This window comes from Ictidomys tridecemlineatus, chromosome 13, assembly GCF_052094955.1.
Source record: "Ictidomys tridecemlineatus isolate mIctTri1 chromosome 13, mIctTri1.hap1, whole genome shotgun sequence".
Taxonomy (NCBI): Eukaryota; Metazoa; Chordata; class Mammalia; order Rodentia; family Sciuridae; genus Ictidomys; species Ictidomys tridecemlineatus.
The window spans coordinates 22,948,562-22,973,023 of NC_135489.1; the positions used below are offsets into that span (position 1 = coordinate 22,948,562).

The window sequence follows — 24,462 nt, forward strand, 5'->3', positions numbered from 1 at the left end:
AAATTAAAGGTAATTAGTGAATTAGTGAAAAAGTTAAATAAGGTAATATGTAAAGGAAAAGCAGCTTGATTATTCTGAAGTATTTTCATTATCTTAATTTAGTTTATAAAATTTTAACAGATTACTTACATGAGTCTTACTTTAATAAGTAGGTAAGATTTGTTTATATTAGTGTACTCTTTTTATTTTTTAAAAATAGTATTCCTAAAATACTGTAAGGTGCTAATTTTTTTTAAAAGATATTTAAAAATCCTTCATGGAATTTGCTTACCTATTAGTTGCTGGTATTTGTCAGTTTTAAAAGTCAAACTTCAAATTAATCCTTACCTGAGAATTCCAAATTATAAGAATCAATTAGGTTCTACTACATATAAAAGATGATCATTTGGATAAAGATGGACCTATGTGAAGTAAAGAGATGGAAGCTAGCTCAAGCCACCAGAAGAGATCTTTAAAATAGTCTTCCATTTTCTAGAACCATCACTTACATAAGGGCTTTCTTAACCAGTGGCATTGTGTTGATGTTTTATGATCAATAACAGGAAGATAAGCTAAGCAAATGTATTGGAGAAATTAGCTGGATTTCATGTTGTGGGATGGTGTGAAATACACACAGAATGAAATTAAGGAAATCTGTTGTTGATTTTTTAATTACTCTATAAGCTTCTTCATGTGTATCCTTTGTGTATAAATCACACTATACATAGCCATGATATGCATTTAGAAAATATCTTCTGTAATTGCTTACCCAACCCCAAAGGAGGAGGTGACAGTATTACAAAGAAACACATGCTCAAGGTTGAAGCAACTGAACTCAGGAACTTTTGCAAAACTTCTTTCTAATTCACAACAATGTGAAAAACTGAGAATAAGAGGTTCTTCTTCTCTCCATTACCAATTCAAATGTATGATGTGGCCCTGAGCACATGGCACTGAAATGACCCTTCATCATTTTCTTTGTTCAGATCTTTAGGCCAAGGACCCCACATTGAACTGATGAGCTACTTTTGGAAAACTACAAACTCAAAACTTGAAAGCAAATAAAAATAGAAGAAGATGAATCTCCATTTATATTTGCTTTAAAACATACAACTCCCAATTACTTAGTTTTATATTTTGACTTCACAGCCTGTCAGTCTTTACCCAACTTCTTTCCAGCAGGTATTTACCAAAACCTGTTTCTCTTCATTTATCCCTTTACTTACCCCCTGGCCACAACCTACCTGCCCTTCAAGGTACAACTCCTGGATGGGATGTGTGCAGGATCTTCCAAGTTTGGAACCTGTCCTGGTTAACCATGCCTATTTTGATTGCAGCAGTAAAGTTACCATGGACAAGAAAACTCCTACTTTAAGCAGATGGTTTTAATATGACACATTTTAGGTAGAAGAGGAATGATGCAGGAAGGAAGAAGGAAAAGCAAAGGCCTTTAGCTAAGATTTCTCTGGAAAGATAAGGGCTTTCCATTCAGTGCATATTTGGGATTTACTTACCTAGAGTATTTTAGCAAAATTGCTGTAACTAAGTTGTATTATCAAATCACACCATGAGGACATTTCGTATAGGAAGTCCTCGCAGGAAAACAGCAAGGGGAAGGGAAATGGTGGGCTACTCACTTCTTCCAATGATTGGTCAAATTCAAGCTTTGGCCATTAAGTTAATTCTGGATGAATTTCACAAATGCCTAGAGTGGAGTGGCTACAGGAATAATAGTAATAGATCAATTCCTTTCACGGCCAAGTGTCCAGAAAAATGCCATTATTAAGATTATGCTGGGAATCTCTAATCATTAACTCTTCCAGAATACTCCAGCAGCACCCTAACTCTACACTTGGACACACATGTCAGGTGGTGTGGTGGATTGTAAATTCCTCCCTGGATGAAGTGGTGTACCTCAGTGTTGGACAGGGCACAGGAAAGAGAAGATCCTTCTGTTGTTATTACTGCCCCATCGGAATAGGGTCTGTATTGCAATTCATCAGAAGGCATGCCATAGCCGTGGCTGTAGAGATTCTGCCCAGTGACTGGGCTTTCTATTTATTTTATTTTATTTTAATTTTTTTTTGTACCAGGGCTTGAACCCAGGGTGCTTAACCACTGAGCCACATCCCAATCCCTTTTTATTTTTCATTTTGAGACAGGGTCTTGCTAAGTTACTTAAGGCCTTGCTAAATTGCTGAGGCTGGCTTTGAACTTGAAGTTCTCCTGCCTCAGCCTCCCAAGCCACTGGGATTACAGGCATATGCCACCATGCCTGGCTAACTGGCCATCTTTTATTCAACAAAGAGAAAATCTATTGTCATAAACAAGTTAATATCTCTGCCCCCTATCATATTAGTCCTAAACAAAATACCCATTTACTTAAGCTGCTATTGCCTTTAATTAGCTGCTGGGAAATAAAATGCATTTTTTTGGGCAGACTAATTTATTATAACTCCTATCTTGCATCTGTAGAATTAAATTCAAGGGTAGTGAATGCCTCAAACCTGTACTTGCTTTTGTTAAAGTGGAAAGACACTTTTAGCAGGAGAAGATCATAAAGATTCAGATAAACAGGGGAATCATCTGCTGAAAAGGCATCATGTGCCAAGCACTCAGCTGGGGCCATGGGCTTGGGTGGAGACCCACGAAGGCTGGAACACAGGCCGTGCTTTCCATGGGCTCACAATCCAGCATGGGGCTGGGTAGAGTCCAAGTAACAACTGGTACACAAATGGGCCAGTGATAAAGGCCTTTGTGGGAGAGCAAAGTGCTCAGGGACAGATTGATCAGGCAGTTAGAAGTTGGGAGGCCTTTCAGCGGGGTGAGGACAAGCCTGCAAGGAACAGTAATTGTGTGTGGTTAGGAGGAGGTTGCCTGGTCCTAGACATGAAAAATAGATGGGAGTGTAGACATTATCAGGGAAGTAAAAGGAAGAGTTTATGTAGGGGCCCACAATTTCAGAGGTCTCAGTCCATGGACATCTGGTTCCATTCCTTGGTTCTTGAGGTGAGGCTGAACATCATGGCAGAAGAATGTGGCAGAGGGAAGCAGCTCCCATGATGATCACGAAGCAGAGAAGAACTCCATTCACCAGATACCAAATGTATACCCCAAAGGCACGCCCCCAATGACCCACCCCCTGCAGCCACACTCTACCTGCCTTCAGTTACCACCCAGTTCATCCCAGCAGAGGCTTAATTCACTGATTGGGTGAAGGCTATCCTAAACCAATCATTTCTCCTCTAAACCTCCTTGCATTCTCACATAAGAGCTTTTGGAGGACGCCTCACATCGTAACCATAACATCGGGGCTAGAATTCTGGCAGGCTTGGTTACCAACCTGAAGTACAGTTATTCCGTTAGGGATGAGGACCACTGAAGCCATAGCGTGGTTTTAGGCTCCTGGTTAGGAAACTTCTATAGGGATCTTGGAAGGGCCTTTAACCAGAGCATTAGCGGTAGGGAGGAGAAAAGACTTAAATCACGACAGAGGAGTGGAAGTGAAAAAGCCAAGTGGAACAATTAAAAATGATTGTCCTTAAATAAATAGGACACAGGTATTCATGCATTATATACTGATGGTCAATTTCATGTGTCAGTTGGGCTGAGCTATGGTGGCCAGAGGTTTGGTCAATCATTTTTTCTGGATGTTTCAAGGGTAGGTATTTATGGATGGGGTTGATATTTAAATTCATGGATTTTGAGTCAAGCAGGTGACCCTCCCTAATGTGGATGGGCCTCAACCAATCAGGTGATGGCCTGAACAGAACCAAGACTGACCTGGCAATGAGCAAGAAGGAATTCTCCCAGCAGATGGCCTTTGGACTCTAAATTTTCCATGAGTTGCCAGCCTGTTGGCTACCCCATCAGATTTGGGGCTTCCTTCCCAAATGCATGGGCCAACTCCTTAAAATTAATCTCTCTCTCTCTTTCTCTCCATTTATATATATGGTCCATTCTCTCTATCCATGGGCTCCACATCATAGATCCAATCAACTGTGGATTCAAAGTATTGGGGAAAAAATTGTGTCTGTGCTCATCATGCACAGACTTTTTTTGGATAGTGAGCATGACTGTCTGTACACACATTCTGGTGGTCCTCTTTCTTGGTAGAACACTAATAAACACACCATCACTCAAGAGACAGGAGCCAGTGTGGTGGGCGTAGGTCCCATTTCTGCCACTTACTATCTAGGTAGTCCTATTTGAAGTTATCCGAACTCTCTGAGTCTGTTTGTCACATTGAAATGACACTAAATGCTCTTGCTTTGCCTGTCAGTGAGGACTAACGCATTTGGGGCCAGAACAGGGTGAAGCTGGAGGCCTAGAGACCGAGTTGGATTGGGTTCTTCACTATCAGGTGCTCACACTACACACCTTGAGAGCGAATGCCTTAGGCGGCTCTTGCCTCACCTTATCCTAGCCCTGATTGTATGGAACAAACATTATAATGGACATTGGACCGAAGAACCCATGGCCTACCAGACTGTGACTTCTTAAAGGGCAGGAACCATATTGTTTTTAATTTTATATGTATCTTTATATTCTTTAGTGCTGGGCAGAGATCCAGGGACCTAGAAGATTCCCAATAAATGTTTAAAGAATGAACAAATATTTGTGGAATGACATAGAACAGCTAAGCAAATATAATAAGCAAATAAATACTGGGGCTGTAAAAAATCAGTCTCCAAACAGAAATTCAGCAAGGTGTAAGAGCATTTGTTGCATTAATGTGTCAAGAGAAGGCCTTGCTCTGGGACAAGGTCAGTAAAGTCTCTTTTCCAATGTGTAGAAGAATAGAATTTGTAGCTTTGAATAAAGATGTTTATAACTTGTACTCAAAATCAAGGTCTCATCCTTTGACATTGGAACAAATACACAGTGCAAAAAATCCAAAGTAGAAAAATGTTTTGTAAAATTCATGACATTTCAAAGTACATTCCTCTGACATTCATTCTTGAAGGGAATTTTTTAAAAGATGTTATTTAATACAAATACTTTCTCTTAAGAAAAAAAATAAATGTAACTGCATGTTTTAGATTTGGGATTACTGTGTTACTTATTCACACTTTTTTTTGAATAATGTATGTGTTACCTAAATAAATATTCATGGGTAGGTGAATTCTTAGTATAGGATTTATAATAATGAATTTGACTTTCCAGTTATGATAACAGGGGTTCTAAATTTAGGAGCAAATAGAAAGCTATAATTTCCTTTCCCTAGGGCCCAAGACCTAAGGGAGAAAGAGAATTTCATTCTTCCCGTGCCTACTTAGTACTGTAAGATGAAGGAAGTAGGCGATCAGGGACTCTCTGATAGGTCCTGGGGTTTTTCAACGATGGGCAACTCTGTATGGGCTGAGCTTATGCTCAATTAGAACTGAATTAATAAAAGCATGCTTTTAAAAAAAGATGGAATCAAAAGGAAAGAAAATGTACTTAATGATATTCTTTTTTCTATGATTAAATATATTAATTGTTGCTGGGCACAGTGGTCCATACCTGTAATCCCTGTGACTTGAGAGACGGAGGCAGGAGGATGGCAAGTTTGAGGCCAGCCTCAGCAACTTAGTGAGACCCTCAGCAACTTAATGAGACCCTGTGTCAGAAGAAAAAATAAAAGGGATTGGAGATATGGCCCAGTGGTAAAATACCTGGGTTAAATCCTCACTACTGAAAAAGAAAGAAAGAAAGAAAAAGAATAAGAAAAAAAGAAAGAAAGAAAGAAAGAAAGAAAAGAATTATCTAATAGATAACTGAATGGAATATTTGTTTTCAGAAGCGTGAACTGAAATGCCCTTAGAGAACAGAGGAAGAGGTGATCTGAGTTCCTCAGCAACCCCCTTCACCAGCAGAAATCACAAAACTACCATGGCCCTGAGTGACTATCCACAGAACTACTCAATCAAAGGGTATTTGATAGATATTATCAACTGTCCCTCCAAAAGTTGAGTAAACTGTTTCTTCCTGCCCCTTCTTAGCTCTCCTTGCAATGAAAATCCTGCAGTCTTTTTTTTTTTTTTTAAGGTATTCTATTGGGGGATGTACATAGCAATAACAAAATATCTCTGATTTTTTAATGCTAAAAGATATGAGGAAAAGAAAGATCTATCATCTTTTTATCTATCTAATCTATCATAATCCTCGTTGATTTTGAAATTGAAAATAATAAATGGTTTTAGTAAGAAAATTCAGGTCTGGGGATGTGGCTCAAGCGGTAGCGCGCTCGCCTGGCATGCGTGCGGCCCGGGTTCGATCCTCAGCACCACATACAAACAAAGATGTAGTGTCTGCCAAAAACTAAAAAAAAAAAAAAAAAAAAAAAATTAAAAAAATTCTAAAAAAATAAAATTCAAATAATATAAAGAAGTATGTTTGAACTAAAAGCTTCCTTCCTCACCCAATGACTCTACTCCTAGGAGACTCGTTAATGGTTTCTTAAGTGTATTTTTTTTTTTTTTACAAAAAAGGTGATATGCTAGCATATATTTTTTAAAAAGATGCCCATTATTTACTTATAATATATTGCCTTGTGCACCTTGCTTTTTTCACTTCATAATATACCTTGAATATTTCCTTGTATTAACACACATAGATCTACCATATTTTTTATAATTTTCCCTGGCATTCCATTGTAGTTATTTAACCAGACCCTTTCTTGTAGTCTTTTGCAACCTTTTTTTGCTATTACAATGAATATCCCCCATATCCTATGTATTCATATGTTAACTGGGGCCAATATTCACAGGCCAATATTCACAGACAGTGCCCTAAGTGTCTCATCTCTGTGGGCCCCATTCACTCTGTAGATATCCCACTCAAAGATTTATGATAATTTTCTGGCAGGTAGACATAAAATGGTTTGATGAAGGCACTCTTTTTTTTATAATTTGTACAAAATCACCATGGCCCTGAGTAACTATCCACAGAACTACTGAATCAAAGGGTATTTGATAGATATTATCAACTGTCCCTCCAAAAATTGAATAAACTTTTTTTTGTGTGTGTGGTGCGGGGGTACCAGGGTTGAACTCAGGGGCAATCCACCGCTGAGCCACATCTCAGCCCTATTGTTTTTGTATTTTATTTACAGAGAGAGTCTCACTGAGTTACTTGGTGCCTTGCTTTTGCTGAGGCTGGCTTTGAACTCAGTGATCCTCCTGCCTCTTTTGCTCAATTTTGACAGACTTTAGTGCTTGATTTAAAAAAATCTAAAACTTACTATGTCATTTTCAATTATAGTCAACTTCTACTTACTGGAAGTGATAGGAAAATAAGAGCTGGGGATTTGGCTCAGTGGTGTTGCATTTGCTTACCACATGCAAGGCCCTGGGTTCAATTCCCAGTATTACTAAAAGAAAGAAAGAAAGAAAAAAAAGGTAAGAACAGAATAGTTGAAATCTTAAAAAAAAAAAAAAAAAAAAGAAAAAGATAATTCTCAATGGGAACAAATGGTCTTTCTCTTTTTTTTTTTTTTTTTTGGTGGCACTGGGGACTGAATTCAGGACCTTGCACATGGTAGACCAGCCCTCTACCACATCCCTAGCTCCTTTAAACTTTTTATTTTGAGGCAGGGTCTAAGTAGCCCAGGCTGACCTCAGTTTTGTAATCTCCCTGCTTTGGCCTCCACACCCCCAAGTCATGAGTACACCTCCTGCTAACTTTCCCTTCAGTTCTGGGGACGACCTAATGTGCCGTCCTGGGAAGCAATGGACACCAGCCACAAAGGACCCTGTGTTTAGTCCCAGGGCACCTAAGACCTGCATAGTTGGTTCTTAAACATGAAATGTTGATAACGATGTTCTCTTTTGCTCTTTTTTGGAGGAATTACATGACCAGTATTGGGAAAGGTGCAGAGTGCTGTGGTGGAGTTGTATTGAGAGGCTGGTGTTATGGGATTACAGATGGGGTCATCATGGGGCATCTATTTAGGGGTAGATAGAAGAATGTTCCACTATCAAGGAAGGGTCCACCGTCCCAGTGACCCTGAAAGTGATAGCCGCCCCTATCCTAAGGTCCTTCTGGACACGGGTTTATTGTTCTATTGGTCCAATTATGCTTGACATTACTCTCCTCATCCTGAGAAGCCTGCATGTCTGTCTCTCCTAGGGATTCTACTGGATTCCACAGTAAATGTGAAGGGGAAGGGAGAGCAAAGGGAATCTTGAGATTTATTTTTTAGTTGTAGATGGACACAGTTTCTTTATTTTATTTGTTTGTTTTTATGCAGTGCTGAGGATCGAACCCAGTGCCTCACACGTGCTAGGCAAGTACTCTATGTTGAGCTACTATTCCTTGGAGAGGATGACTATTTTAAGAGGAGGAACATAGTAAGTCATGTTCAAAACAAACTTAGAGACCAGGAAGGTGGGGGAAGGGATGGAGAAGAAAACCTATTGGGGAAAGGCAACAGGGTGGGAGGAAGGAGGGTGGTGTGAATCGGAACAGGACCTTAACAGTGAACAGCTGGTCAAGGGGGAGAGCAAGTGGAACGGTGTTCCCTTAACTAGGTTTGAGACTCTAGGCGAGTTCCCTTCTCAGTCAGCCCCTCAGTTGCCCTATTTCTCCAAGAGGCATTATTGCAGGAAGCAGACTGGTGGAGAAGCAGCAAGCAGCACTGGGAAAGGAGGAGAACTCCAAACTTTATTGTAACCGGTGGGCCCCGAGGAGATCAGACTCCAGATTCTGAGATCCGGTGGCCAGTTTTCTACATTTACAGGCTGTCTAGTGTCACAAAATTCCTAGTCTAAATAATCCTTGGGGAAGTCATTTACAATCCAAAAGGTGGGAGTGGATGGTGCTAATCAAGTTCCCTGAAGATGGACTAGAAAGGGGAGAGGAACTTTGCTTTCCCAGCGCTAATTCTCACAACAGTGTGCTTAGTTTATTTCGTATCCAGGCTTGGATTACGTTACAGCATGAGAAGGATCCCCTTCCCAAGTCTGGGAGGGCAAAATGACCCACAGCACAACAATGCTCTGGGATGTCAAAAGCAGAGATGAGAGTGCAGGCAGTCATGGCTGAGGGGCCACTTGCCTTCTCTTGTGCTGTGTCCTCGTCCAGCTCTGGTCCACCACCAGACTCCCATGGCTTCTGTGGACCCTGAAGGAAACAGGAAATGTGCTGTGAGAAGCATACGTTTGCAAAACTGCAAGACATATTATGTATCTCTAGCAATTATCAGGAGGCGGATTGCCTAAAACGGTCTCATTATGTGTTTGAACTCTAATCTGTTCGATGTTTCATCTTCAAGGACAAAACGTTGCTTACAATGGACCACGAGCTTCTTTAAAGCCCAGTGATGTTCCTGGCATTAGTTACATTTGCTTTCCATCGGGGTGAGCACAGACCGACAAGCCAGGCACACCAAGCAACTCGTCGCCTAGCTCAGGTAAGACGGCACAGAACATTTTCTGGATCTCACCCCTCCTGCTAAACACTTCTGTGCCACACGGTTGATCGATGGCTATAGACTGAATCCGTCAGGATGAAAAATGTCTACATAAGTCCATGATTACTTTTTGGAATTAGGAATACTGGTGAAGCTATGGAGATAATTATTGTAAAAAGGTATTTAAGCTTGAATTTATTTTCTTTAAAAAGCAACTATCCTTTCTGTTTATTTTATACTAGATTTATTCCTGGGCCATAAGTTTCTTCTGGGATATCTTCCCCCCTGCCCGGGGGCGGGAGTGATTTTTGTTTCTTTTGTGCAATCCCCTGACTGAGGAAGTTTGTTCCTTTTCGGTGAAGATCATGCCAACGCGGCAGAGGAAGCTCCTGGGTGGATGGATCTGACAGTGCCCTCTGTATATGCTGTGTACACCTTGGGGGGAGGGGCTTGGTTCACCTGGATGTGCTCAGGAATCAAAGAATCTACAGTTAACCAGTAAGGCCATTATTCCTGTGATTTTTAAGCATGTGCAGCAAAAATTCAGCGCTCCCTTTGGGTCACTGAGATCCTGTGCCAGCTCTGCTTTCTGGCCTGGGTACACCTCTCAACTCCACCATCATAATGAGTGACAGAGGGGCACCCACTGCTTTTGCGAAGTGACTGCTTTCAGTTACTTGGTGGTTTTTAAATTTTTTAACCTCTATCTATCTATCTATCTATCTATCTATCTATCTATCTATCTATCTATCTATCTTTCACTGTGCTGGGAATCAAACCCAGGACCTCCAACATGCTAGGTGAGTTCTCTGTCACTGTGCTACAACCCCAGCCCTACTTGGTGGTCTTTTTAGAAATGTAATGGCCTGGGTGGGAAGTTTTCTGGGTGTTTTTCAGGGGACTTGAAGATCTGAACCTCTTGATGGCATGATTTTGTGGGCTTTTCTGGGCCAAGTAAGCAGCGAATCGTTTTCAGAGATCATCTCAAGCCAAGAGGTCACAGGAAGAGCTTGGAATCATTCTTGCATTCCATTACCAAGAGTGACTGTCACGTCATGAGGTCAGAAAACACGGCAGAGCAGCCACATGGGGGCGGGGGGCAAGGAAACAACTGAGAGCAGCTTTCTGTTCCTAGAGTTTGTTGCACTGTATTTGCAGGGGAGGAGACCAGGGTCACGGGGACTTCTGCTTTCCCCTGCTAGGGCATATTTGAAATTGAGAAGCAAGCCCAGGACTTTTTTCCTGTGACATGTATTCTATTTAAAAATTTGAAGCAAAAAAAATACCATTGTTTTATTTAAAATCTATTCATGGGTGGGGGCATGGCCTCATGGCAGCGTGCTTACCTAGCATTTGCGAGGCCCTGGGTTCGATTCTAAGCACTGCAAAAAACAAAATGAGCCACACATGGAGCAGCGGGAATAGAAAGTTGCGCAAAGTTCAAGAAGAGCCTGCCAGGGATGTCCACGTGCCCAGGCAGAGTCAGGGAACCAGCAGGTTCTGGGGCTTATCAGGGTTAACTAGACAGCGGGTGCTTAGATGGCCTCCACATTCCCACCTTCCCCTCCATGCTTTTCTCCTCTGTCTCTTGGTGCCAAACTGTTTCTGTTCAGCCCAGGTACAGATGTGCATTTCCCATGAAGGTTCTCCTGAGTGACTGCCCTTTGACTCTGAAGGCTCTTTATCAGCACTCTCTGTGGCACTTGCCACTGTCCTGTGATAAGGCCCAGTGTGAAGTCCTCTCCTGGTCAGTTCTCTTTGGGGGACCCTTGAGCTTTGATCCCACCTGCTGAGCATGCTGTTGATAGAGGTAGGATCCCAATGAACATTTGGAGGATGAATGGATGGAAGTTGGCATTCCCAATCTTTGGCCGAGGAGGCAGCTGACGTGCGTGCGTGCGTGTGTGTGTGTGTGTGTGTGTGTGTGTGTGTGCACGCGTGTTGCTGAGGATCAAACCCAGGGCCTTGCACATGCTAGGCAAGTGTTCTACCACTGAGCTACAACCCCAGCCCCTGACTTGACTTCTTTTTAGAAATGAAAATCAAGACAAGGTTTGGCCTAACTTGGGGATACCTGTTGAGAGAAAATGAGAAGGAGGAGACAAACCTCTCACTTTTAGACAAGTTTCCAGAGCAAACAAAGCACGCTCACACAAGGAGGTGCTTTTGACAGTCGTGGAACTGAAGAGAAATGTCTTTGATTGGTGACTGTCACTTGGCCCTATTTCCCAAGTCTAACTGGCAAGTGGATTGTTGATGGATTTGGTTCTGCCTACTACCCTTTTTGTCAGGATGCAGGCTCGGTGGCATCAGCCCTGGGGTACCTCTGACAAAGAGGAATCCTTCAAAAGGATGAAAGAAAACCATTAAACAATTAACTCAAATCACTCTGATGTGTTACTTTTAAGGACGTCATGTCATCAGTACAACAATATGTGGCAATCAAATTATTCAAGAAACTTTCTCTCTTATTCCCAGAAGAACTGTGCTACAGCCTAAGGCCACGTAAGGAGAATCTTGGGTTCTCTTGGGCCTTGTGCCCTGATTTCAGATTCTCCTCAGGTTGGTACAGTGTCTGGAACACTCTGGGGCCATTTCAGTTCTACCCGTGTCACTCATGAGAAGATTGTGAGAGGGATGAAACGAGGCCACTGTAAGCCCCAGGAGGGCTCCTGGAGACCAATTCTAGTCCTGGCCCTGATTTCCTTCATGGCTTTAAGCCAAACTAGGAAACTCTCCCCCTTGGATTTCCCATTTATCAGAAGAGAAGATACTGTTTCTCTGATTTCTGTGTCAAATGTCTTCAAAGTTGAATACAAAGTAATATTAGAAAGAAGGGGGTATTAGCAGCGTTCCTGTAGGAGCTGGGGTATAACTCAGTGGTAGAGTGCTTGCCTGGCATGTGCAAGGCCCTGGATTTGATTCGCAGCATTAGGGGGTAAAAAGTATGTTTCTGCTCATGTATGGGTGTGAGATTTCACAGAGAATCTTCACAGTCACAGAGTGGATGTCCCTTCTCTAATCTCCTCTGTTCCTGGTTTGATTTTAAGCACTACAGGGATCAATTCAGCACATGAATTATGTCTTTTTTTTTTTTTCCAAGTCTGGGAATTGAGCCCAGGGTCTCATGCTGGGCAAGCACTCTACCATTGAACTACGTCCCCAGCTGGGATTATGTCTTTTTCCCACTCTTGCAGAACCCACCTCTGGTTACACCAAAAAGATGGAGGCTAATTTGGAAAAACTGAACTTGTAACTCCATGTGAACTCTCATTTTCACATCGATGCATCTTTGTTTCTGTGGCTTGTTCTCTCTTCCTCCTGCCCAGAGCTAACCCTTTCCCCGGTACCCTTCACTCCTCCCTCCATATTTTCCTATTACACTGTCACCACTTGGCACATTTTAGGGCTCTCCTGCCACTGATCTCAAACATGCCCAGGCTTTATTCTATTTTTAAAGCACACGAGAAAATCAGAATGCCTTTCCTTGACCTTGCAGTCTCTTCTAGTCTATTTATTGCTTTCCTTTTGCAGGGAGACATCTCAATTTCCTCTTTCCTTGTGGCCCCTTGGTTTGGCAGTGTAGCTTCCCTTTTCCGTCACTCTATTGAAACTGCATCCTTTAAAGTCAGCAGTGGTGCCCTTGGAGCCCGTTCCAAAAAGGGTTTTGTTTTAGCCTCATCATTCTTATTTTTTCTGGAGCACTGAGTTTCTTTACCTTACTCTGATGTATTTCTCTGGTTTATTTTTGTTCCCTTATTTCCTAAATGAATTTTCCAAACTGGGCCACTGCACAGCGTCCTGGCTAAGTCCAAGTCTGGGATCACCGTGCCTGTGGTTGAATTCTAACTCTGCCCCTAATGAACTGCATGACCTTGGACAAGGTTATCTCTCCGTGCCTCAGTTTCACCAGTTTTAAAATGGGGATGGTAGGGAGAGTTCTTACCTTGATTTGTTGCAAGAATCAAATGGGACAGTCCTTGGAGTATTTACGTCAAGATTTGAACCATGAGAGTATTCTTCAGTTACGTATTAGCCTAACAATAAGCTCTTTTTCTTTTAGGACATATTGCTCGCATTCACCAACATGCTGTAACCAGATAATAAATAATTATTGACACACAGATTTATGCAGTGGTGAAAAAGCTCAGGGAAGGTGGAATGATGTAGCAGAGGGCTCCTAAGGTCTGCAGGGGTTGTAGGACCCACGTTTTTATGTTTTTACCAATAAACCATTTAAATTGCTGAGAGTTTAAATGGGATGTATGGAGCAGGCAGGGCGTCAGCGGTTAAAGCCTTAGTTGTCAGTCACAGTGGTGCTCTTGGCGTGGAACGCAGCGTCCCATTCTTAAATTAAACGCGGCTCTAACGGGACGGTGTGGGGAAGGCAGCGGCCACAGCGCGGGGAAGCCGCGCATTGAGTGATGGCGCCATCTAGTGGCAGCACGAGGGAGCGTCGCTGGGCAGCGCGGTGTCATTTGGTGCAGGGGAAGGTCCTCAGAATTGCCGTCCTTTCTGGACAAAGTGGGGATGAGACTGGACCAGAGGAAAGAATAAAGGGAAAGCACAGCAAGAGGGAAGAAGAAACACCTCATCACAGTGTGGGGACCGAAAGGACATAACCAACCACGTCGTCGGTGTCATTCGGGGCAATTCCCGCCCCCACCTCGCGATCTTACACCCTTTGATTCCCCCCACCCCCATTCGAACCTCACTTTCCCACGCTCTGTGCTGCCCCGTTGTCCTGAACAGACACTGCTTCACCTTTTAATTTCCCTTTTTGTGGGTTAGAAATTCGGGACTGGGAAGATTTAGCCGAGTCATCACATTTGGCTCCACCCAGGAATAGCAGCCCTCCGGAGTGGCCCAGGACCAACCTCCAGCCCCACCGCAGCGGTTCGTCACGTGACAGCCACCCCAGGAGCGCAGGTAAGAGGATTGCCGCCTCGGGCAGCCCTACCTGCAGGAGAAGTCCCCTGCGCGCTTGGCTCCCAAACCCTTCCTGGAATGCCACTCCGGTTACAGTGTCAGAGGGAGAGGAATCCTAAGGAAGTAGCCATCTGGGGTGTTCTCTTTGGAAAACCCAAGGGAACAATGTTGACCATGAAACAGATTTGTTTTTCTCTTTTCACAAATTATAGATTATTGTCAACAAAGAGCATTAGAGTGGGAGGGACTGGTGGGAAGGCGTCAATGCTTCAAATTGAAGGGTCTACACACTTAGGTGGTCAGTGCACAGGTTGTCTAGGAGCCGAATACAGACTTAAAACAGAAGTATAGATTTTTGTCATCCAGAAAGGGAAAAACAGTACAGATTTTGAAGTCTTGAACTCTGCTATATTTGACCTTGGGTGAGTTGTTTAATGTTATTCTAAGCCCGTTTCTTCTCTAAAATAAATAATTATACACAATTTTCAAAGATTGTGAGGATTAAATGAAATATCATAAAAGATCTCTTATTTAAAGACGAGCATGGTGATGCACACTTATAAATCCCAGTTAATGGGTAGCTGAGGCACCGAGTATGACAAGTTCCAGGCTAGCCTGGGCTTCTACACAAGATCCTGTTTCAGAATAAAGGAGACTGGGGATGTAACTCAGTGGTACAGAGTTCAGTCTCCAGGACCCAAAGAAAGAAGGAAGAAAGGAAGGAAAGAAGGAAGGAGGGAAGGAAGGAAGGAAAGAAAAGAAAAGAAAAGTAAAGTTCTCTTATTTGAGATATTGGGACTGGATTCCACAGAATTAATTAAGAAGTTGATTAAAGAAGAGAATCATAAAAGATGGTAATAGTTCAAGTGTTTTACTTAAAATGTAAAATTTATTTTTAATACAGGGCCATGGTCTTTTCTTTGAATATGAATCCACTAGTTGGCATTTCTGCATTGTCTTTCTTGCAAAACTATATGCATCAGACTTTATCTGTGAGTTCTAGCTTTAGTTTCTTTAAATGTAGCAAGAATTTATACACTTGGGAAGGCACTTGTAAAGTCACTTTCTATAGAATCATGTCAGTTCCAAAAATCATACCAAATGATTATATACTTCCAAAAATTTTACTCTTCACATATCTAATTAGACAGCAATATTTTAGCAGCTTCCCGTTATGAAATCCTCCTAAAACATTCAACCTTGCATTCAGAGAAACAACTTCCTTTTCGTGTGTACTCATATTTTGTTAGTTTATATTTAATTAAATTTCACAGCTGCAAGGCTGAGGATGTAGCTCAGTGATGGAGTGCTTGACCAGTATGCACAGGGCCCTGGGTTCCATCCCCAGCACTACAGAATAAAACACAAACAAACAGACAAATAAAATTTCACAGTGACAGTAACAAGTACATTGTTATAAACTAATTCTTCATAAACGTGAAACTACTGTGGTGCCACAGCAGCAATAGTTGGTAAAGTTCCCAGGCAGCCTGGAGAATCACAGTTAGCCCTCCAGGTTGGTTCAGTAGAGGTCAGCTAAATCAGCTTCCCCTGCACTCTACCTATATAAAGTGTTTAACCTAGTGCCTTGCATGTGAAAGTGTTTAATAGCTGGTAACTTATTCCTATTGTTATTAATAAGCTCAGAGTTGCAAGGATGGCTAGAAATCTGTTTCTTTTCTTCAAAATTTTACAGATGAGAAAAGATCCAAGTGTTTAAAATTTTGCCTTCAACATATACCTTTTGGCTTCAATGAGTAAAAGGATTATTGATCATAAACCTAATATTTTGATTCAGAAGGATTTAAGTTTGCAAAGGCATCTGGGAGTCGGCATAAAGCAAAAAACAGTCTTCTATGGTACTTCAAATCTATGTCTTTTCAGTAAGACCAGGTAGGACCATGGCATGGTGATGAAGACAAGACCCAGGGCCTCCCGGGTGGTAAAAACCAGGGGTCTGGGCATAGTACACACAGGGAATGTCTCCCAGAGGAAGAAGACTTAGTTGAACAATGTACACAGGGATGAACAAAGTTTTGGTCACAGTAGGATCTGCATCTGTGATTGCCTTGGAAACCCAACAGAAAAGCCTCCTTCTAATAGGAAGAACCACTGCTAAGGGGCGAGTGGGCTTCTAGAAAGAGTCAGAATGCCTAAGAAATCTTGAAATCTGTGTACTGTGTTCATTTTTGTGTGTGTTCAAACATTCCTCTCTCAGATCCTGTGTTGTAACAGATGGGAATGATCCTTTTGTTTTGGTTGGATTGGGTGTAAAGGATGCAACTGGTTGAAAGGCAAAGACACTGCAGGCAGTAGGGATGTGTGTGGGTGATGGGTGTTCTTTTAAAAACTGCAAGTCTGAAAACACCAAGCTCCAGGCAAGGCCTTGTGACTCTCATTTACCTTCTAATTTTTTTAAAAAAGAAAATTTAAGAATAGCATTCTAGCAAAGTACAAATCATGGTTGCACATCTCCCTGTGTTTTTGTTGGTGGTGGTGCTGGGGATGGAACCCAGTGCCTCACACCTGCTAAGCTTGTACTCCACCACTAAGCTGCACCCCCAGCCCCTGCTATGCTTTTAATTTTATTTTGACAGTCATCTTAGTCAATTTTCTGTTGCTAATTACACAGTACCACAGATTGGGTACATTATAAAGCAAAGAGGCTTATTTTGGCTCACAGTTCTGGTCCAAGGTTAAGGGATCACATCAAATGATGGCGTCCTTGCTGACAGAGTCCCGAGCTGGTGTAGGACAACCCACAGTGAGACAAGGTGAACGGAAGAGACCAAGCAGACCCACTCTGGAGATAACCTATTAATCCTTTAATTGCATGAGTAGGCTAATCTCAGGAGGGCAGAGCCTTAATCATCCATTAAAGGTCCCACCTCTTACTCTCTCATAATGAGGATTAAATTTCAACATGAGTTTTGGAAGGGACAAACTGTATTCCAACTACAGCAACAGTGAAATTCATTGCCTCACAAGCATGCTATCCTATCAATCCTTGGTTCTTTGCAAAGACATCGATGTGCTTCTCTCTTACCCCTGCTCCTCCTGGGATTTCTGGGCTCTCTCATGATGTGTGGCTTTATGGGATATGCCAATCCTGGGATTATTTTCCAGTTCAGAGGTTTTTGTATACCAGCATATGTAACTTTGTGCAAAAAGTGCAATTCTCTGGCCCAATGCACACCAAGATTCTGTCCAGTAATTCTGGAGAAGTCTTGCAGTTTATAACATGTACCACGGAATTCTGACATAGGAGATTCCCTCAACACTGCAAGAAATGCTTTTGATTTTTCACCAGAGATCAAGATGAGCTCTGGGAGACAACTGTGAGGTTAAATGAGAGCACGGTGGTTTTGTGATAGGGAGGTGGGCAGGTGAGGAAGGTTTTGCTGGGACAGGTGTGAGCTGGAAATGAAGCCTGTGTGTGTCTCTCTGACCACATATCCTGAAACTTCCATGAAGCTCAGCTGTCCCTCCATTTGCCCTGATTGAGAGCCTTCCACATTCTTGAACTCTAGACCTGACTATTAAGGCCAGACTGGCTGCTTGGTTTTTTAGGCCTGGGACCCCCCACCCCCACCCCCCGCCCCAGCCCTGGCTCGCTAGAACCCTTAACTGCTTTGCTAACTTGCAAGAAAAGTCAAGCATAAAAAATGAACGAGCAGGTTGTTGTCCTTCCCAATGGGGAGGAGCTCAGGCCTGGTTTCTTGTGGCTTGGAACACCAACACCAGCTGGTTTACAATGAGGCTGATGCCCTTCTCAGTGAGCAGGCCCCCAGCCTGCAGGATTTGGGCTTCTTTTAAACTGAACATACTCATTGTCAGGCATCTGTTGGGTCTGATTCAGAGCATTCCTCTTGAGAGGTAGCAAGTTCTACTGGAACATAAGGTCAAAGAAAACCCCAGAAAGAAAAAAATCAAACATGTTTTTCTTTATTGTTGTGGGGTTTTCCTTTCTTTCTGCCTCAATATAAGTTTATAACCCTTATTCTATGGGGAAGTGACCCTGTGCTGCTTTGGTTTCTTTCTCTTCAGTGGCTCTCAAGTGTGGTACCCAAGCCAGCTGCATCCTGGTATCAGTCTCACCTAGGAGTCTGCTAGAAATCATATTTTTTAGCTGTCTGCTCCAGGTGCACAGTCAGAGACTCTGGGGATCTGGCCTGGGAATGCATGTTTAGCACATCTGCCAGGTGATTTCTTATGCATGCGCAAATGTGAGAACCACTGTTTAACAAAGGCCTACGGGAATGCTGTCAACTCTGACAAAGAGAATCTTAGTTCAGCCAGCTACCTGACGAAAAGAGAAGAACTTTCAACCTGGAGTGGTGGTGGTGGTATAATTTTCTAGGTTTTTATCTGGGTTCCTATCACAATGGTTGCAGACAGGTCCATCGACCAGAGATGACGGATGGAGAAAGTAGGACTGGAGATTAGGGAGTGAATTTCCACCCCAGTGGCGATCTTTGTTAGGTTTCCTGGGTCTTCTGTTTTATGCAGATGCAAACACAATGTAATCAGTATTTCTCTCAATTTGATTTTACACAGATGGTAACATACTGAACACATTGATTTTCACTTTTCACTCAACAACCTGTTTTGGAGAGAATTTTGGCACATGTAGATATGCCCAATATTCGCTTAAATGACTGCATACATAGTAGTCATCAAAGAGTTGTACAGGTGTAATTATATGTAGTTTACTTAAATTATAATCATGGAAAGACACATTTTTGTTTGTTATAGTGCTATGTTGGCTGTCTTTTATGTGATGTGCTAATTCTGTAAGAATAAAGAATTCCTGAGCAAAAGAGTATGTCTATTTTAAAACAGTAAAGAGTATCAAGATCCCTAACAAAAAAAAAAAAAAAAAGTACCTATTGACATTTTGGGGGAGCTTTAAAAACACAAAATATGAGGCCACTCTTGATTTCAACTCTCAAGGATTCTTGGGTGGAGCTCAGGAATCTGAATTTTATTTCTTGGGTGATTGTGAGACAAGAAGTCTGCAGGATGGAATAGGGAGCCAGGGTGTGGGCCCTGAGCCCCAAGCTGCTACTCCTCTTGGGCTGCCTGGAATTGCTCTTTCACTTTTTATGTGACTCTCTGTCTCCTCACCAAGGTAAAGGTTCCTAAGGACAGGCCTTTTCCTATCCTCCCTGGAAAAGCGCTTTGCAGTGTTTATCAATGATGAGGCTTTGGAGGGGTTTGTAGCTCATGTGATGATCTTGGCTTTTCTCTTCTTCTTCTTTTAGTTCCATGGACCAAACACAGAGTATCCTGGACCAGCCTTCTTCTGTACCTCCTTCCCAGCCCAAGAGGAAAATGACATCAATGATAGCTTTCTTTTCCAAGGTCTGATCCCAAATATCATGCACATTTAAATGTTCCCTCCCAAAAGCCATTTTGAAGTTCTTTCTGGAAAGAAAAAAAATTAGATGTGAATTCTTTTAATATGGGTAGAATATTTATGGGAAGACAAGAAGATAAGTTGAGAGGGATTTAACTGGCTGCTAACCCAATAGTAAAAATATAGAATGAACCATGATAAATATTCAGAAATAACCATGAAGCTTGCATATTACTAAATATCATCAATAGCACTATGGAAAGAGACCTGGATCCAAACCCTCCCTCCTAACACACACACACACACACACACACTCTCTCACACACACACACACACTCACAGGATGGTGGGGGGAGGGCAGTGGCTTTTGTCATTGATCTTATCTGGATCTTTCATTGTCTGGATTCTGACTTTAATACTGTCTGTTCTGCATTCTAAAGAACAGCAGGGCCTTCCTGGCATCAGAGTTCAACTGCTCACTACAGGGGGCATCCATCTCTTGCTCCATCTCTTGCCCTGCAGTCACTTAGAGTTAGGGCTTTGAAGTTTTCTGCATCAGACATACAGTGTTCCCCAATGTGCGTTATTCTTGCATTCCTGTTCCCAATCTTAATTGCTCAGATGCATGCATTCCTGAGTTGGGACAGCCTTCAAGTACCCTGAAATGTTTGTAGATGTGTAACAGATTTTTGTGGATGTGCTTTGCCAGTTGTGTCACATGCTATTACGAGCTTAAAAGGTGACTGCTGAGAATAGACCCTGGGAATGAGCCACGTGGAGGGATGGAGAGGGGGGAACATCAGCCCAGTGGCTGAGCGTTCAGAACAGAATAGGAGAGGAAGCAGGGAAGCACGCACCATAGAGACATGTCATTGAAGGTGTTAAGCTACAAAGTGGAGCAGAAAGATGGGGAGGGGCATACCAATATGTACTTTGAAAGGGATGTGTATTCTCAGCCCACATCCACCTTTCTAAAGTCCCTTTCTTTTCAACTTGTCACCCTCCTCACAGCTACTGAGCATCTCTCTCCATAAATCCCCCCCAAACACAGCTCAACACCAGCCTGCATTAGTTCACTTCCCCCTCTCATTTCCCCCCTTTAATTTCTTCATTATATAGATCAAATTAATATATTCTCCAACAAAAATTAGACATTTATAGGGGCGGGGGTGCAGCTCAGTGGTACAATATATGCTTAACATAGCCCCGGATTTGATCCCTGGTAAAACACACACACACACACACACACACACACACACACACACACACACACACAGTATCTTTAGTTGGATAAAGAAGAGCAAAACCAAGAGGCAATGACAGGCGAATTTTCTTTAGAGGGAGAGAATGGGGCTGGGTTCAGAGCATGACTCCGAACACTCCCAATTAACACACTTTTGATCTACCTCCCAGGTCTCTTGGAAATTCAAGTTCCAGAAACAGGAGTCTTCAAAGAATGTGTTTTTCATCTTGGCAGAAAGAGCTCGGGACCCCAATGCCAAAAAGCGCCACCTGGCAATGAGAGGCCTGGGCACCATGGCTTGTGAAGCCCCTGACCAGGTGAGGAAGGATGTGGAGCTGAGTCCCCACACCCTCCAGCCCTCGTGGGTGGTGCCCAGGCTTGGGTGGGGTACCCCTGGACTAGAACCATTTCCCTCTAACAAACCACCAGACTTAGCAGCATAAAGCAACATGTGATAGTTATTCATAGTGTCTGTGGACCAGGGGTCTGGGGACAGCTCACCTGGGTCCCCCATTCAGGGTCTTGCAAGGCCGGGACCCCACAGGCTGGACTGTGTCCTTCTGAAGCTCAGGGTCCTCTTCCAAGCTTATGGGGTTTTGGCACAATTTGGCTTTTCCAATTCTAGGACTGAGATTTCTGTCCTCTGGCTGGCTGTCCTCTGGGGGCCAGTCCCAGTGCCCTGAGGCCACCTTCTCACAGGTGGCAGCTTTATTTTTCAAGGCCAGCAGGAGGGTATTACTCCTGTCTGCCACAGTGGAATGTCACATAATGTAAAGTAGCCATGCGAGTGTCATCCTGTTACCTTTGTCACATTCTGTTAATATTGACAAGTCACATTTCCCTTCCACACCTGGGAAGAGCAGATAGTTCAAGGGCATGGCTCATTCAGGGTCATTTCAGCATCTCCAACCATGGGCAGTAGCTACAGGCAGGACCGTTATATGCCAACATCATCTTCCTTGGGAATTCCAGTGATTTCCTCGTGTTTTTTTTTTTTTTTTTTTTTTTTAAGTAAAAGCTCCCTTTCACTCCTATTTCTTTAGTATGTGTCAACTTCAGTGGCCATTTCAAGTCTTCCTCTTCATAAAGGTACCTAACCCTCCTTAGACCTCTGAGTCACCCTGGTCCACCACCCTCCTGAAGTATCCTACTCGTCTCACCTACCCAGAGGCCACCTCTAGCTTGCTCTTTCTGTCCTTCCAAGACTGAGTTGGGCTCCTGGGTTGGGCTAATAGAAGCCCTGGCATCTTGATGAGAGTTGCAGCAGACCCCCAAGAAAGCCAGAGTCTCTCACTCCAAGTCTTAGGTTACTGGAAGATTAGAAGTGGAGTTGCTTTTGGACTTACGGAGAGCAATTTCCGTGCCTAGTAATGTCTTCAAACCTTGATAACAGGTGAGAAAACACAAGAAAATTATGCTAGATCTGCTGGTGCATGGATTGTATGACCCCGTGAGTTCTGAAGTCATCCACGAGAGTATGAAGACACTGACCATCATCCTGGGCAAGATTCAGGGCAAAGGTTTGGGCTCCTTCTTCGTAGACATCACGCTTCAGATCAGGACTTTATTGGATGATGTAAGTGACACAGCTCATAAAAATTGGGGGGTATTAAAATCAAAGTGAGATTAGCAGTGACAGCCCTGGGTAGTTTGTTGCTCAGGGAATAAGGTCTCTATAATTCACTTATTCATTCATTGTACTAGTCACTTTTCATTGCTGAGAACAAAATACCTGACATAAACAACTTAAAGGAGGAAAGATTCATTATGGCTCACACTTTTAGAAGTTCCAGTCCATGGTTGGCTGGCTCCATTGCTTTGGATCTGAGGTGAGGTGGACCATCATGGTGGAAGGACATGGTGAAGGAAAAGTGCTCACCCATGGCAGCTGGGATGCATGGGAAGGAGAGAGAAAGAGAGCAAGAAAAGGACTGGGGACAAGATATATCCTTCCAGGTCATGCTTCTAGTCACCTGCTTCTTCCAATTAGACCCCACTTCTTTCAGTTTCCACCACTTTCCAGTAATGCCATCCAGCTATGAATCCCTTCGTGGATTAATCCATTGATGAGATCAGGGCTCCAAAGTCCCACCTCTAAACACTGCTGCTTTGGGGGCCAAGCCTTCAACACATGAGCCTTTAGGGATGCTTCAGATCCAACCCATAACATTAATGAATCTTGTTCAGAGACTAGTACCATACTGTATGCTGGTTAAGAAAGCCCTAAAAGATGTGGTATTCCATCACTACTCCTTAAGGAGTTTTCATCTTAATAGAGGAGTGAATATTGTATGCTGATGACAGTGAGCAGCGTGTAGTCAGCACTCCCTCCTCCCTGTAAGAATGACAATAGTCACACCTAGTGAGCCCTTCCTGTGTGCCACATATGGTGCAAGGCCATTTACATGGAGCATCTTTCTATAGTCTTTGCAGTCATCCTGTGAGGGAGGCACTGTAATTATCCTCACTTTATGGATGAGGAAGCCAAGGCACAGAAAGGTTGGAACCTGCCCAAGGTTTGCAGAGCCTGTCAGGGGATAGGAAAAGCAAGCTCTCTGGCTGCAGCCCCTGCCCTGGTAACTACCAGATGAAAAGACACCAAGCAAGAATTGTGCTGGGACAGCATTTAGTCTGAACCATGGGAAAGAAGTCCAAGAGCCTTAGTTTTCCAGCAGTGAGTTCAGCCTGCTGCAGTTATTCTCACCTCTCTGAAAGGCAAGACCTGTTGAATGGGAAACAGGCCTTTTATTTGCTCCCAGAGCCACTCGAATCCGTTTGTCACACCCTAGTTCCCCAGGAAGCCGCACAGAGCAAGCAGGGGTGCCAGCCCCACATGAGAGCAAGAGAGACCATGAGATTTGGAGCTTGCAGCTTATATAGAAGCTGCTGGCGTAGCTGACAGAGAGAGACAGATTTTTGCTCTTGTATATACACCAGACCTCCCTGAGGAAGGGAGAGGAGGGTCTTTACCTCACCACCCTGCAACGCCAGCAAATGTGGCAATAAATCTCTCTAGAGGAGTCATCTGAACTTCAGACTTATTTTCCTTCCCTCCCTCCCTTCCTTCCTTCCTTTTTTTTTTTTTTAAGATGGACACAATACCTTTTTTATTTATTTATCTTTTTTTATGTGGTGCTGAGGATCAGACTCACGGCCTCACACGTGCTAGGCAAGCGCTCTACCACTGAGTCACAACCACAACCCAAGGTTTATTTTGGATTGAGCAGCTTTTTAAAACCCACCTTGCCCGTGCTTTTTGGTGAGAAATCCTTGGCCATGTATCCTGAGGAAATTCTCTTGCTGAATTCCTTGCTGACACAAGGAAATTCTCTTGCTGAATTCCTTGCTGATCTCTGTCACAGTCGGCGTTCTTTGCTGCCTGCTTTATGTTAGTGCCTGTGCCCCCATTGGATGATTGGCAGACTCCTGGGGGGCATGCACCTGTCTTATGCATTCCTGTCTATCTCGGCAATAGAGGAGGGCTTTGGAAGGGGTGCTTTCACCCCCAATAGGGCAGTGAACAAAATAGCAACCTTGAGGTAATTCTGTATATGTCAC

The 24,462-nt window shown here is 43.1% G+C and overlaps 1 protein-coding gene and 1 long non-coding RNA gene across 10 annotated transcripts in view; one reads left to right on the forward strand and one right to left on the reverse strand.

Annotated features, from left to right (window-relative positions):
- The window catches only part of Mro (maestro), a 42,872-nt gene that overhangs the window by 12,058 nt on the left and 6,352 nt on the right, over positions 1 to 24,462 (forward strand). For 2 of the 7 annotated variants that reach the window (XM_078030033.1, XM_078030032.1), the window contains exons 1-4: positions 16,177 to 16,195; positions 19,567 to 19,666; positions 21,075 to 21,221; positions 22,298 to 22,480. In XM_078030033.1, coding sequence (XP_077886159.1) covers positions 19,571 to 19,666; positions 21,075 to 21,221; positions 22,298 to 22,480 — 426 coding nt within the window. In that variant the 5' untranslated portion in view covers positions 16,177 to 16,195; positions 19,567 to 19,570. Of the gene's footprint in view, positions 1 to 8,212; positions 8,313 to 9,235; positions 9,374 to 14,164; positions 14,303 to 16,053; positions 16,196 to 19,566; positions 19,667 to 21,074; positions 21,222 to 22,297; positions 22,481 to 24,462 lie in introns of those variants that run through there. The other 5 variants (XM_040273087.2, XM_013357574.4, XM_078030030.1 and 2 more) reach the window with 5 other exon arrangements.
- On the reverse strand, positions 8,181 to 17,127 carry LOC110597916 (uncharacterized). Of its 3 annotated transcripts, none has more exons than XR_013429558.1 (3): positions 16,984 to 17,127; positions 13,320 to 13,463; positions 8,181 to 9,084 (listed from the first exon to the last, which is right to left on the reverse strand). It is a non-coding gene; the product is annotated as an uncharacterized LOC110597916 (long non-coding RNA). The 3 variants fall into 3 exon arrangements; XR_005728304.2 differs by lacking the exon at positions 16,984 to 17,127 and adding an exon at positions 14,334 to 14,963; XR_013429559.1 differs by lacking the exon at positions 16,984 to 17,127 and adding an exon at positions 14,138 to 14,253.